Raw genomic sequence first — 14,475 nt, 5'->3', positions numbered from 1 at the left:
TTCAAATAAAATAATGACAGCCTTTAGAGCTTTGGTGAATTCTCAGTATTACTGGTGTGTTTGGTTCTTCTAAATTATAAGTAGAAATTTTATAATACAAATTACAATTTACATTGGAAAGAAATGTGTTATCTCGAAGACTCTGTGTAGTTTAGGTTTTATATAATATGTTGTGTCGAATAAGCATTACATGAGCTTTAATCTGTTTTAAGCAGACCACATTTAAGTAGTATCTTGGTACCAGTCTGTAGTATGGCAGTTCCTGATGAGATCTTGTGCGTACAAGGCGGTTATTTTTCATGTGCGCACATGCTATCAGTAAATATCGGCATGCAAAGCATGTACATTATCACGCCACATTGGGAAATCTTACTTAAATTACTTTTTTTATTGTTTAATTAATTGGTGTACGTAGAACAAATTATAGCGAGCTGCGTGCATAACCAAAAGTTTGTAAACAAAATCGCTTGTGCACCTGCCATAATCTGTAGACTGGCCTTGGTACCTTGGTACTTTTAAAATGGCATTGAGACAAATCATTAACAATACCTTTCATTGAGACACTAACAATATGTTGCAACTAGTAATCAAATTAGAATGTTTTAGAACAAGTTTAAATGCGTACATTAGTAATAAATGAAATGTTTTTCTTTGCTAACAAATATTATCAACTTTTATTTTTAAGTAAACCTACATAAAAGAAACACACAACTTAAATTTATAATTTTCTTCAGCTATACACTGTAATTTAACATACTAGATGCAACTACTAAGTGCAATTTAATCTTTGGGTTTACTATAAATGTAGTGAATTACTGAATTATAGCACTCTTGTAAGCATATCATAATAGCATAATTTGCTAGTCTATATTTGGCAATATTAGTAATAATTATAAATATAGGAGATAGAATTGTTTCATACATGCAAAAAAAAGTTAAGTAAGCATACCACTTACGACGTTTACAATAGAAGTGACGGCCAGCATACCACCAAAGCATTGCCATAAACTACCTGTTATTTTTCTGTTATGCCCCAATGATTTCTTTAACCGTTTGTTTATTAAGTTGCCTTCTTCTCTCGTAACAGGACAAATCAGCTGATTCGTGACGTACGGCATCGGTCGAGTCATCTTTTATTCGAAGTCACATTTAAACAAAGAAAAGTTAAATTCGTGGCACGCTAATTTAAAAAGGGTAGTAAAAGTTTAGTTAAATTTATGAAAATCAAATTGGAAAAATGAACAAATGATACCCTTGCGAATGCAATATTTAGACCACTGAAAATGTTATTCTGTCCTACACAATGTTTGAAAATCAAAGTAAACCCATGAAGCCCCAACCCACAATGATTTTAGTGATTTGACTACTGTTGGCAAACTGGAATTGCTACCATGGTGTAAGCGTCTAAACACCGACACAGTGTTTTTAGTACAATTTAACTTTACGTTGTTTCAATTTATCGTGGCCGCTCGGTGGCAGTAACAACCTGTAAGTTGGAGATTGTTCTGTTCAATGAAAAAGAGCGCTACGGTTAATTACTCACTTTGGTGGAATTTCTTTTTAGAGATTCAAATTTTTAACATGATCCAAGTTTTGGATCGCAATGTAAATGATACGTAAATATTATTTTTTCCAATCACAATTGTTTTAATTATATACAATTTAATGTTATTCATACTTTCTCGTACATTTTGGTAGTAAACAAAGAACATTAAAAGAATTATAAAACCTTGTCCTCGCGACTTTCATAGACCATTGTTAGTTGTTTAAAACATGACCAGGATATTTATATATTTTGTGCTAAAAGTGTCCCATCTTCCCCCACCCCACCATATACCACGACACCGGTTATGCGGACATACTTTTGTTTTATATTGAACTAAAGTAGTTTTTACGACTTTACGCGAAGCGTGTTTTTAACGATTGTCACTTTGCTGCTGATGCCATTTTCTATGTTGTTTTAATTAATTTGATATTCGTCGTTGTGTATTCGAAAGGTAATATAGTTTATGTTTATGCTTAAAATAAGTTGATTCCATTAAGCCTGTAAATTTTATTGAATGTTATTTTCAGCAAACCACAACTCGTATTACTCCGTCACGAAATTTTCCGGTATCTGAATCCAGACAACATCTGTTGGGGTTTTCGTTCTTTTCACGTTTAACAAAGTTGTTACTATTATATTTCACTGGAAAATCTTTGACTTCGAAGGTATTCTTTTTATAGCATTTTTAATTTGGTGGAATTGGAAAACCCACACTAAACTTGATTTTTTGTTTTATGTAAACTTGTAGAGATTTTTGTCTGCAGCCAAACAACCACAATAGAGAAGCACTCGCGGTTTAGTAAACAGTGTTTCTCTTTCTTGCGACGCGGGGCTCGATTGTCTTTTGCGACATCCAATTCACAGAAACAGGAGCGGGGGATTTAACGGCGAGTGTTTGACAAGGATCGAGCAAAATGCCGTGTATCTGGTTACTGAAATGTTACCGAAGTTTATGGGATACTGGCGGTCAACCTAGTCGTAAAGCTAATAAATTTAGACAAACGTTGGTATAAGATGCTGTATGAAAGTAAGGAACAGTTCAAATCCCACACTGCAGTTTATAAGTTTTTACGAAGATATAGCAGCGTGGGGAAGATGGGACACCTTTTTATTCTAATTTTCCGTTACATTTGGTAGTAAGCAAAAAACATTCAAAGAATTATAAAACCTTATCCTCACGGCTCCCATAGGCCGTTTTTAATTGTTTAAAACACGATCAGGATATTTTGATATTATGTGTTAAAGGTGTCCCATCTTCCCCAACCTACTGTATATTAGAGAGTAAATCTCCACTTAGGTAAATTTACCTATTTTAATATAGGTTCTGGTAGGGATGTTTCAGTTTAAATTGGAGTTCTGATTCGTCACCAGGTATAGACTTAATGTCTCGTTATTTTGTCATGATTACCTCTTCGGGTTGGGATTTTATTGACATTACATCAGAAACTCAGAGGAACGTTGGTGTTACCAAACAAATTTGCTATATTTCGAAATCGGCTTATTTTATTTTGAAATTCATACCAGGACGTATGCCAAATTTTACTTTGTACAAATTATGGTTTGTGCATTAAATGTATTGTTTTGTATTTGCTAAAATGTGACTTAAATTTATTAAAATTTATTTTTTTCTTTACTTTTTTTACACGGAACCACTGACCATTCTTGCGTTGCGCCAGTCTGAGTCTGATAACAGATTCGCTTGTGATCGTCAATCGATATGTACGGTACATACACCGCTGTGAAATCTTCTATACAGGTTGAAAATACCAACGGTATTTTAGTAAATAGTTTATCTGCTTTGGTTCTTGCAGCGTGTTACGTTTCTACTAGGCGAACAAAATCAGGCAAGGTGGTTTTTGTTGTTGGTTTTAAGTTTCGTGCGTGTGACGTCATTGTAGTCGAGTGGCACGTAAAACACCCACTGCTGTGCCTGTGTAGAAGCTTTGGCGACGACCATAGTACTTAGGAGAGTACCATGCGACAACAGTTGAGTACTTGTTGGTTATAGTTTTAGCAGGTGAAAGCCTTGTGGTTAGCATTTTCTAATTAAATAGGTTAGATAAACATATGTTACTTATATTAATATTAAATGGTACTACAGAGCCTGTGTATTATCTATCAATGTTATCCTACACGCTACACCTGTTTGGCACTAGTGAAGAATCTTCTGGTACATAGCAGAATAGGCTGGTGAAAAGGGTTGGTGGTTAGGTGTTGATGTTACATGGGACTATACAAAGAAGACGGAAAAAATTTTCCGCTAGAGACGGTAATTATTTAAATTAAAAAATACGGAAAAACGAACAAAACAGCACTACAAAGTGTTAATAAGTGTAAAACAAATTAATTAAATAATAAAAATACCTTTCTAAATACATAAAACACTAGTAAGAACATATTTCCCACATTAGGTCGGTTATATACGCTCTTTCGTTGAGGTGACTGTCGTCGAGTCTGTGGTGTAGCGGTTTGCGTGCGGTCGTAAACTCTCTTTGTTTCATTTTTACCGGGTTCGAGTCCCGCACAGTGGAATACTTTTTTATATTTTTTTTTCAAGTTTTTTTTGTTTGACGAGTTTGGGGTTAGGAGTTGGGGGTTAGGGGTTAGGGGTTAGGGGTTGGGGTTAGGGGTTAGGGGTTAGGGGTTAGGGGTTAGAGGTTAGAGGTTAGGGGTTAGTGTTAGGGGTTATAGGTTAGTGTTAGGGGTTATAGGTTAGTGTTAGGGGTTTATATCTTATGTGTATAAACCGTGAAACTAACTGCTCCCCATAAAATAGAGAAACGAATTTGTCATCGCCTCCTAGCGGAAAATTTTTTCCGTCTTCTCTGTATAGCTCCATGTGTTGATGTTTAGGGGGTTAGTAGTTAGTGGTTATTTATAGGAGTTAGTAGTTAGGGGTTAGTGTTTAGCAAATAAGGTGGGGGTGGGGAAGATTCTTTATTAGCACCTCCTATTTTATTAAAGTTTTACAATAATTATTCTTAAAATGGTAGTGTAGGGTAATACCTAAATTTATTTTGACTTATCAGATATTGGAATTTGGCAAATGGTAGAGTTAAACCTTAAAAAATGGCGGTAAAATTGTTTGAATTTTATGCACGCTTTTGTGCTAAATATGCCCTCGAAGTGATTGTCTGTTTTATGACGATGGTGGTTGGAGCTGTCACACTTAACCTTAGCAGTCCGTATGAACTTTGTCACTGGGCATCAAACTGTGCAGAATCAGTGGATGAAAGCCAAGTTAGTAGCGATGTTGTTCTTCTCACCGTATTACGATGTGGAACTATTATATATATTTATATGCAACTCAAGAAAATTTGGAAAATTAGATCTGCTTGCGTCGTTGGTATTGTGTGTGCCTACACTGTGTTTGCTGTGATGACATTCAGCATTACTCTGGTGCATTTTTTAAGGAAAGATTTGGTGATTGTTGGCAGTGCTTTGCCTGTGTTTCTATTGCTAATAGACATTACACGCATGGTGGTTTTAACAAAGCATTGTTTAAGCACAAGTTCTGTGGATTTACTGCAAGACTACATTGCTGAAGGAATGGGTGCTTTAACTCCTGTTCTTACACTTGACACTTTAACTGAACTTCTGGTGTTAATAAACATTGGTGGCTTTGTTCAAGTTAGACAACTACAACAACTAAGCTGCTTTGCCTGTCTGTCAGTCATCATTAACTATATTGTATTCACAACCTTCGTCCCTGCATGCTTGTCAGTATTGTTGACTTTGTTAAACAAAACCAAGACAAATGAAGATGAAATTTACAGTCGTCCGTCGTGGTATGATGTCCGGTTTAACAACAGTCTTCAGAACGAAAAAAGTAAACTGGATCATATATTCACAAGACGAGTGAAAATTCTTTTGTGTTCTGCATTGGTTGGATTACATTGGTTCAAAAGCTTTTTCACATTCTCTAATGATAGCATGCAAAGTAGTTTTGATTCAGTATTCACACTAACACCAGAACAATTGTTTACAGTCACGTTGATTATCATTCTTGGAAGTAAATACTTACTTGATGATGGCTACGAAATTGTGTCAAGATTTCGAAGAAGATCTGAAAGTTTGATAGTGAGTTCAACCACACCAGTCAGTACATGTGATGTGAAATCTAGACACAAAACCTCATATTCTGCAGTAGAGACAGATGCCACTTCTTCACTTCGTACCCCAGAGGAGTGCATGAATTTATTAAAAGTTGGTTCTGATTTAGTTACTGATGCCGAAATTATTGCACTCGTTGAGAAGAAAAAAATACCTTTGTATAAACTTGAAACAGTTTTACAGGATGCTAACCGTGGAGTTGCTATTAGACGTAAAATTTTGAAAACTACAGTTATTGACAAATCTAGGATTGAAGCGTTCAACCACATCCCACATACTGGATATGATTTTACAACGGCAACAAAAGCTTGTTGTGAAAATACAGTGGGGTATGTGGCTGTTCCAATTGGCTTAGTTGGCCCACTGAAACTGGACAATCAAAATTACATGATACCAATGGCCACAACTGAAGGAACGCTTTTGGCAAGTACAAACCGAGGTTTAAAGGTATTGCATCTGTCTGGTGGGGTCACGGCTTCAATATATGGAGATGGTATGACCAGAGCACCAGTGGTGGAATTCCCATCTGCAGAACAAGCTTGCAGGATATCAAACTGGCTTCAAGATTCGTATAACTTTACACTTGTGAGAGATAAATTTGAAGCTACGAGCCGTTTTGCAAAGTTAAAGAGGTTGACTCCAGCAGTGTCTGGTCGACTTCTTTTTATTCGATTTACAGCAACCACAGGAGATGCGATGGGAATGAACATGCTTTCGAAAGGTGTTGAGAATGCATTGAGGTAAGGTATCTTATATTGCAATTATGTTCATAATTTTTTCAAGCTATAAAAGTAAAACCTTTTACTTTTCAACGCATAATGACTAAACAGGTAAATGCATTTTCAGAGCTGAATAAATGGGTTGAAGTCTTTAGACTAAAATTTCAAACCTTACAGGCTTCCTTATGTTGGACAGACCCCAAATTGGGTTGTTGATTAAATACAATACTGCTGCCCAACTAGGACTAGATATATGACTGCCAGTTTTTCTAATTCATTCAAGTGATTCAGTTTATTTTTAGATGGATGTGCGAGCAGTTTCCAGATATGAAGGTTCTTAGTTTGAGTGGAAACTTCTGCACAGACAAAAAGCCTTCTGCGGTGAACTGGATACAAGGGAGAGGAAAGTCTGTCGTTTGCGAAGCAGTAATCCCAGCAAAAGTGGTTAAAGATGTTCTACGGACGAACATAGCAACATTAACGCATCTGAACCGGTGTAAGAATCATATTGGTTCAGCTATGTCTGGTAGTATTGGTGGCTTCAATGCACATGCTGCAAACATTGTTACTGCGATGTTTATTGCAACAGGGCAAGACCCGGCCCAAAATGTTGTAAGCAGTAACTGCATAACAACCCTGGAAGAAATTTCTTGTCCTCAAATTGGGGATACTACGTCCCGCACAGCTCTGCACATTACTTGTACTATGCCCTCTTTAGAAGTGGCAACAGTAGGGGGTGGGACTGCATTGGAGCCACAAAAGGCGTGTTTAAACCTTCTTGGCGTGGCAGGAAGCAGCGCTCCAAACACTAAGCCAGGCACTAATGCATGCCAACTCGCAAAGCTTATCTGTGGCACTGTGCTTGCTGGTGAATTATCTCTTCTATCTGCATTGGCATCTGGAGAGCTTGTGCAAAGCCATATGCGACATAACAGGTTATCTAGATACCCTCAAACCCAAGAAACCGAGCACAGTATACTTTAAGCCTGAAGGAATATAGAATTAATATAAATCCTATTTGATTAATTTAAAATATATATTGTATGTAAAATTTATGAAATACATCATTGCCATATACATGTACGATGTACACTACATGTCTGTTTATATTTGATATTATTTATATTTGTGTCAATTTATCACTGTAGTACGACTTACATCACAATAATATCATTATCAATTGTGCTTAAAAGCAATTTTCACAAAAAATGTTACCTTTGTATTATACTATGGTTTTAAAATATTTGCTAGAAACAGTAACTGGGTTGTAATAACTGTAAATAAGGAAAACAAAGCATAAAAACAGAAAAATCACAATTTGGTACAACAATACTAAAACCAAGTAATTAAGTTACATCTGCTCATAATTAAATGTAGGAATAGTAAGATATATAAGCATCACGTATGAAACAATGAATGCCTATGAATTCGGAATTATGATATATATATATTGAATTGCATATAAATTTAATCTATTCAAAATATAAAGTGTTATTGTATATCAAGGGATTAGTTAACGGATACAGTGATAGAAGAAAAATGACCAGGCCTAGAACAAAACAAAAACAAACAAAATTTCTTCTTTTGTGGCTGAGAGCCAATTCGAACTCTGGAAACCCCATAATGTTACATAGGGCGTGTGACATAAAGGCACTGGTTAAATGACCAGTTCGTAAAAATATAAAAGAAGACAGTATTCCAAAAACTGTTGTGTATGATGCTTGAAATATAGTTGATATTACAATTGCACTGAGTGTGTGGTAGCCTGTTTTGTATTGCTCATACGCATGATGAAAGTGCGCTGAAAAAAAAAATATTTATTTATAGTTGCAACAAATGAACCCATGACGTGGCATAGTAGTAAGCACTTGCCTCTAACCCAGAGGTTATGGATTCAAGGTTTGTTGATGCTGCCATTGTGGGCGCAAGACACTTAACTACAACTGTTCTGAACCCAGTGGTCACTAATGTGTTGTCTAAACTCTAAACTGTCAGCCATAAATAAAAAACAATCACCCACAAAGAAACATATGTAGCAACTCAGAAGCTGGTACGAGGTGCATAAAACAAAACAACAATGTTATAACGAGTAACGACTGTCATTTTCTCGCCATGTTAGAATAAAACAAGGTAAATTTATTCTTTCAATTGTTTGGGTATAAAATCTTACCAAGCCCAAAGAACCATGGTGCAAGTAGAATGGAGGTAAACTGTCCAAGACATGGAACAAGCAAAGGCATCATACATCCGCGAAATACTAATTCTTCAGAAAGCGGAGCCTGGAAAATGTACAATGTAACCACCATACTAAATCCCACCATTCAATAAGGTAAAAACCGATAGAAATTGTACAAAGTTACATATTTGAAATTGTACAAAGTTATGTATTTGAAATTGTACAAAGTTACATATTTGAAAACTGGCAAAAGGTGTATGAAACAGAACTCCTGTGCTTAATTTCTGTTGTTTTTTCGCCACACTAGAATAAATTGATTACATTCATTCCATCTTCGACTTACCACAAAAAAGTTTCTCCATAAAATAATATCTGTCAATTTGTAGCAGGTCAAACTTGTAATGCCATGATCAAGAATAAACATCATCATTGGACCAAGAAATAAAATAATTATCAGCAGCGATGGAAGTATTATGGCAGGGATGAAACCACTCCATCGAATTCCAATCCATTCCAAAATGCTGCCTTTCATATGAACGCCACACAGGGACGAACTGGACATATACACCACAACACATGCAAGTATTGACACAACTGTGACTCGTAGAAACCTTTCTTTAATTGTTTGAGGATGATCTCTGTTTTAAAAATTAGAATAATGATTTTTTCTTATATACATAACATAAATCAAATAGAGATATACATATATATAGCCCAGTCTGTAGAGAATGGCAAGGGTACGAGCGATTTTGTTTCCAAATTTTGGTTATGCACGCCAATTAATAATCAATGAACCAAATCTGTATTAAACTAAATTGGATTTTCGAATGTGATCTTTATTCGGAGCACACGCAAAAATAAACTTCTCACACGCTCGAGGTTTAATCGGGAACTGCCATATTCTTCAGACTGGTAGTGGTATATACTGCCAATACATTTCACAAAAAAGACTAACTTTTCCCTATTGCAATTGCAAAAATATACACCTAACCTAGGGGTTAGTGGTGAGCAAATAAGGTGGGGGCGGGAGAGATTCTTCACTAGCACCCGTGATTGTATTATACAGAAAAACCCAGAGATTATACAGAATTATACTTTTAACAAAAAACATTAATTAGTGGCAACCATTTTTTATGTCATGTCGTTAATATAACTTGACTGATTTATTATATATTCACCAGTATTGTGCAAAAGCTTTATAATTCCTCACCTTGGCAAGAATTGAGTACGAACGTATAAGCTTCCAACGTACATCGTTGCAAACGAAAAGCATGTTGCAACAGCTTGAAATGTGGTAACATCGGTGAAACATATTTTTTCCAACATAATACAAATTTAAATTAATTAAATACTACAACCAAACATTCCAACGTGAATTTTTTTAACATCCAGTATCAAAAGCAAAATCACCCATTCAAAAGAAAAAGAGAGCCAGGCGTCCGTGAACGGGCACGAGCATCATACAGTCATACCAAAGCAAGTGTATACGCCCTGAGCTTTGGTCATCATAGTACTCTCTATTGTCTATGACTCTATGCCATGGTCATAACGTCACGATGGATTCATCAGCCCCGCCTCATTAATGATAATAACTAGTGTAGCAGTTAAACATAACTGCCGCTTGAGGACGAATAAAGCCAAGCAGCAGTTTGAACAGTCAAATAAGTCGATCAAGAAGCGAAGTCGAAACTAAAACATCGAACATTAAAGTTCTAGCAAAAGCTTAGCAGCGAGTCCTAACGTAAATTACCGTCGTTGTAAAATCAATGCACGGTCATCGACAGTACAGTGTTTCATATTCTGTCATGTGAGTACGTGTGCGACAAAGTGTAAAATACGCAGTCTAAAAAGTCAATGTAGAACCAGAGTATACTAAACTAGTATACTCTGGTAGAACCAACTGTCATCGATAAACGTTATTCGAGCAACCTTTGTTTAGCTAGCAATATTCATTCATTGCTCACACGCGGCAAAGCAGTAAAAAATCGGCCACAAGGTTTCAGTCTCCGTATGCATTCGTACATAAAGTTTGTAGTAGTCGAGGCGTTGGTCTACTGGTCTTGCAAAAAAAGGGTCTAAAAATGTGATGTAAACCGGCTAAATAATCACATGACAAGGGTCGTGTTTTAGGTGAAACATACCTATTATTAACTGACACCTTTTCCACTTATCCATAGTGTTTTAACAACTGTTGTTTAATGTTAATTCCCTTCTCTTTTTAAATAACTTCTTCACCATATATACGTGAGGAAATAAATAATTATTATTTTAAAAGTTAAGGAAAGATAAGAAATTGTGGCATGACTGAGCAATTATAAAAAAACTATTCATATTGAAAATAGGATCCGGATTGCTTAGGTTTGTAGCTCTTAAACTTTCAAAACTCCTTTTATTACATTTCCCATACCAATATTATTTTCAGGATTGTAAACTTCAAAACAGTATAAATAAAAAAATAAAGATTCATTAGTACAAAGATTGGTAAACCAGCAAATGCTACATAACACTAATCTATAATCCTAAACATTTATGATAAAATAAATAAAAATTGCATATAAAAATACATTGTATAATACAATCACAATTTATTTTTAGTTATAGAAAATGATTTGACAACATAATTTTTTATGGTACAGATAAAGCAGTAACATTTACAATATTAGTAAAACCTTTTTATGCAATATTACAGCCTATTTGTGGTAGTACGCAATTAATAAATTGATAAACAAATAAAAAGTGCATTTCGGCATAAGGCAGGTAATCAAGTAGCAAGTAATTGTATAAAAATATGAAAACATAAAATGTTGCACTGTTAACTAATGTACAAAACAAAATAAAGAAATCAATTTAAAAATTAGGCAAGTAAGAATTGTGTAAAGTAAAACATGACATTATAAATGATTATGGGGATTTGTCTGTGCAAACTCTAAAACAATCTCAAGGCCTCGACGAAAGGAAGTCCAGCTACATCGAAACTGTGGGGTGGCCTGTCTTGAACAAGCCAACAACTCAGTTAATCTAAATTTATGTGGCCAGCTATCAGAAACCTGGTCACTGAGCGTTTGAAATATCCAACGTGAAAATATACAAAGGTGTAAATGTGTATCTAGTCCTGAGCATCGCATTTCAGGTGTGCAATATCCACGTAATTCTTTGCAATGTTTTCCAAGTTGATATAAGAATGCACCTTTATTGTCCAAGCCTACAGTTGGGCAATGCTGCCATGTGGTACATGTAGTTCCGGACAGAAACTTTCTGTAGTGGGTGTTTAAACGATCACCAAATAAAAAATTTTCAAAACCTTCTGGGAATTGCATTACAATATCATAGTTGTCAGTAAACACTAGGTGTTTGGGATGAAAGTTTAAAGGGTACAAACCATTTTTTAAAAATGTCTCAAAAATTTTGGAAATACTAATCATTGTTTTAATTGAGCCAATTAGGGAGAATGAACTAAACTTTAAATGGTTTATTAAACCAAGCAAAGCAATACATTTGTCATTAAAAGTGGGGGTCTGTATCATGGGACCACACACTGGCTGAGCTTTGGTATATCGCTGGATAACATACTGAACTTTTTTCACTTCAAGCAATGAAAATGGTTCCAAACCCATTTCTTGCCCACTTTTTAGCAAAACACATGTTCCATGTAGTGTAGGTACCCCTGGCCATCCTTGCATTTGATACAGATTAAAAAACACAACGAGATTGCTCATAAATGATGGACTGCTTTTGGACATATAGATCCCTGTTTCTGTTTCGATGATAGATAAAGAAGAAACATCAACTGTTGTTCCATCTGGTTTAATCAACTTCCCATCTTTATTGTTGTCTAGAGAATATTGAGCCCTTGTCTGTACTTGAGACCAACCATCACATGTTAAATGTTTGTGAAAAAGGATCATCATGTTTTTATCCAACTTAGCTTTAACAGGAAGAAAAATTGTGTTGTAGGAAAGATAGTTTTCTGAATCCTCTTGTCTGTTTTGACTAATCAAAACATCTTGCTGTAATTGAAGCTCGGCTATTTTAGCAGTTAAATTTTGCATTTTTTCATTGTGTTCGTGTTTACTAGTGCCTCTTACTGAACATGATTGGTAGTTTGGATATAGATTTACAGCCAAGTATAGCATAAAACATAAAACGATTATTGCCACAAAACTTTTACATTTGTGAGCAAAAAATATTGTACGCATCATAGAAAAAATACAAAAGCTAACCTGCAAATAAAAACACTGTGAAGGTGTCAATAATGTAGCTTTACCATATTGACGACGGCTGTAAGCATAGTAACTTGCAACTATGCTGGAAGCTGACGAATTTATATCATCTGTCATTTAAATTCTGCGTGTGTTGTTAACGTGGCGGGGGTGGCGCATCACAGCCCCTATACATCTTTTGTGGGCAGCTAGCATGTTCCAACCAGAGCCATTGTATTTTTTCTATGGCTTTGGTTCGAACCAGAGCCATAGAAATACAGAGTAGTCCAACCCATTGTTACGTAAAACACAAATTGAACGGCAATTTGGTTCCAAAATAACACAGTAGGTATAGGGAAAATGTATGTTTTTCGGTAAATTACAGAAAAACTTGGGCCTAAAAACAAATTTAAAGGTTGAAAAATGTAAAAAACATGTGTTATTTGTTTTCTGTGTCCAAAAAAGTCAAAAATTAGAATTAGAAGCGGTTGATTTGCGACATTTTAGTCATTTAATGCGGCTAAATTTATACATTTTTTTAAAAAAATGTTTGGTAAGGTAAATAGAAGCTGTTTTACACCTTCCCACAAAAGGAAAACACAAACAAAACTTAACAAGTTCGTTTAAACCCATTGTTAAAGTCACCACTTTTGCTCTATTTTGGACACACATAGACGGCAGTTGGACTACTCGGTGTTTATACGACTCTGGTTCCAACCAGAGTCGTATAAACAATCAGAGCCAAAGAAATGAAACAGAACAGCCATGTTATAACAACTATACATACTGGCGTGCACGTAACACCAAAAATTAATTACGTCATGTAAAATTTCCCATTTATCGAAAGGAAGCATGACTGGGGCAATGGAAAACTACAAATGCCAAAATGCAGCTTTGCCATTCGTGTCGCACCAAATGCAAAGCTATATATAATATTTAATCGAGTTGGGATACTGTGGTTGGAGCAGTTAACATAGTAGCATATATAGCATAGCCCACATTGGATCTATCTCTTCAAAAATGAGTTTCAGCGGTTTAAGTTACAGTATAATAACCGTTTTTAAAGCAATAACCAAAGATATGCCAAGTTTAAAACAAAACGGAGATTTTTAAGCAACTTTTGCTGGTGAAAATGTACCAAACGTTTTTAGGTGTGTAAAACTTGTGTTATCCGGCCATGCCATAATAAAGAAGTGATGAAAGACTGCGTGTTTTTAACACACCAATACAAAACGGCGGACACGCCTTTAGCATTTCAATTTGTGTCATGTTTTTGGATCACTAACATTTTGTTTGCGTTGCAGCATAGATATAGTAGGGTGGGGGGAGATAGGACACTTTTTCATTATATTTTCTTGTCCCATGTGGTAGTAAACAAAAAAATTCAAAGAAATATACAACCGCATTTCCACGACTCCCATAGACCGTTGTAAATTGTATAAAACACGACGATAGTATGATGGGGGAAGATGGGGCACTTTTGACACAAAATATTGAAAAACACTGATCGTGTTTTAAACAATTAACAACGGTTCATGGAAGTCGTAAGGATATAGTTTTATAATTCTTTGAATGTTCTTTGTTTACTACTAACTGGGACGAGTAAATAGAGTTAAAAAGTGTCCCATCTTCCCCCACCCCACTATATATTTATGTATCTGTGGTTTCAGCAATTACGTTGTTTAGCAATATATAGCATTAGCTGTTGATTTTAACCTAAAT

At 35.4% G+C, this 14,475-nt stretch overlaps 3 protein-coding genes across 3 annotated transcripts; 1 reads left to right on the top strand and 2 right to left on the bottom strand.

The window, feature by feature from the left end:
- The first annotated feature begins 4,515 nt into the window (after positions 1 to 4,515).
- Positions 4,516 to 7,468, top strand: LOC149727817 (3-hydroxy-3-methylglutaryl-coenzyme A reductase-like). The gene is made up of 2 exons (XM_089889227.1): positions 4,516 to 6,399; positions 6,681 to 7,468. The coding sequence occupies exons 1-2, from the start codon at positions 4,616 to 4,618 to the stop codon at positions 7,360 to 7,362; spliced, it is 2,466 nt and encodes an 821-aa protein (XP_089745353.1). The 5' UTR covers positions 4,516 to 4,615; the 3' UTR covers positions 7,363 to 7,468.
- A 106-nt stretch (positions 7,469 to 7,574) lies between these two features.
- LOC149727816 (CAAX prenyl protease 2-like) lies at positions 7,575 to 9,994 on the bottom strand. The gene is made up of 4 exons (XM_089889232.1): positions 9,765 to 9,994; positions 8,898 to 9,192; positions 8,549 to 8,657; positions 7,575 to 8,179 (listed from the first exon to the last, which is right to left on the bottom strand). Exons 1-4 carry the CDS (start codon positions 9,878 to 9,880, stop codon positions 7,851 to 7,853), a joined length of 849 nt encoding a protein of 282 aa, XP_089745358.1. The 5' UTR covers positions 9,881 to 9,994; the 3' UTR covers positions 7,575 to 7,850.
- A 1,351-nt stretch (positions 9,995 to 11,345) lies between these two features.
- LOC149727815 (uncharacterized) lies at positions 11,346 to 12,943 on the bottom strand. The gene has a single exon (XM_089889230.1). The coding sequence runs from the start codon at positions 12,889 to 12,891 to the stop codon at positions 11,446 to 11,448; it is 1,446 nt and encodes a 481-aa protein (XP_089745356.1). The 5' UTR covers positions 12,892 to 12,943; the 3' UTR covers positions 11,346 to 11,445.
- Positions 12,944 to 14,475: the final 1,532 nt, after the last annotated feature.

Source organism: Ciona robusta, chromosome 11 (assembly GCF_009617815.1).
Source record: "Ciona robusta chromosome 11, ASM961781v2".
Classification (NCBI taxonomy): Eukaryota; Metazoa; Chordata; class Ascidiacea; order Phlebobranchia; family Cionidae; genus Ciona; species Ciona robusta.
This window is presented reverse-complemented; position numbering and strand designations above follow the sequence as displayed.

Excerpts from the sequence above, each read along its gene's own strand:
- LOC149727816 (XM_089889232.1), bottom strand. The coding sequence starts at position 9,880 with ATGTTGGAAAAAATATGTTTCACCGATGTTACCACATTTCAAGCTGTT. Across the intron at positions 9,193-9,764 it reads CGTACTCAATTCTTGCCAAG|AGATCATCCTCAAACAATTA; the intron begins GTGAGGAATTAT and ends TTTTTAAAACAG. Across the intron at positions 8,658-8,897 it reads TATGGAGAAACTTTTTTGTG|GCTCCGCTTTCTGAAGAATT; the intron begins GTAAGTCGAAGA and ends TACATTTTCCAG.
- LOC149727815 (XM_089889230.1), bottom strand. The coding sequence starts at position 12,891 with ATGACAGATGATATAAATTCGTCAGCTTCCAGCATAGTTGCAAGTTAC.
- LOC149727817 (XM_089889227.1), top strand. The coding sequence starts at position 4,616 with ATGGCGGTAAAATTGTTTGAATTTTATGCACGCTTTTGTGCTAAATAT. Across the intron at positions 6,400-6,680 it reads GGTGTTGAGAATGCATTGAG|ATGGATGTGCGAGCAGTTTC; the intron begins GTAAGGTATCTT and ends GTTTATTTTTAG.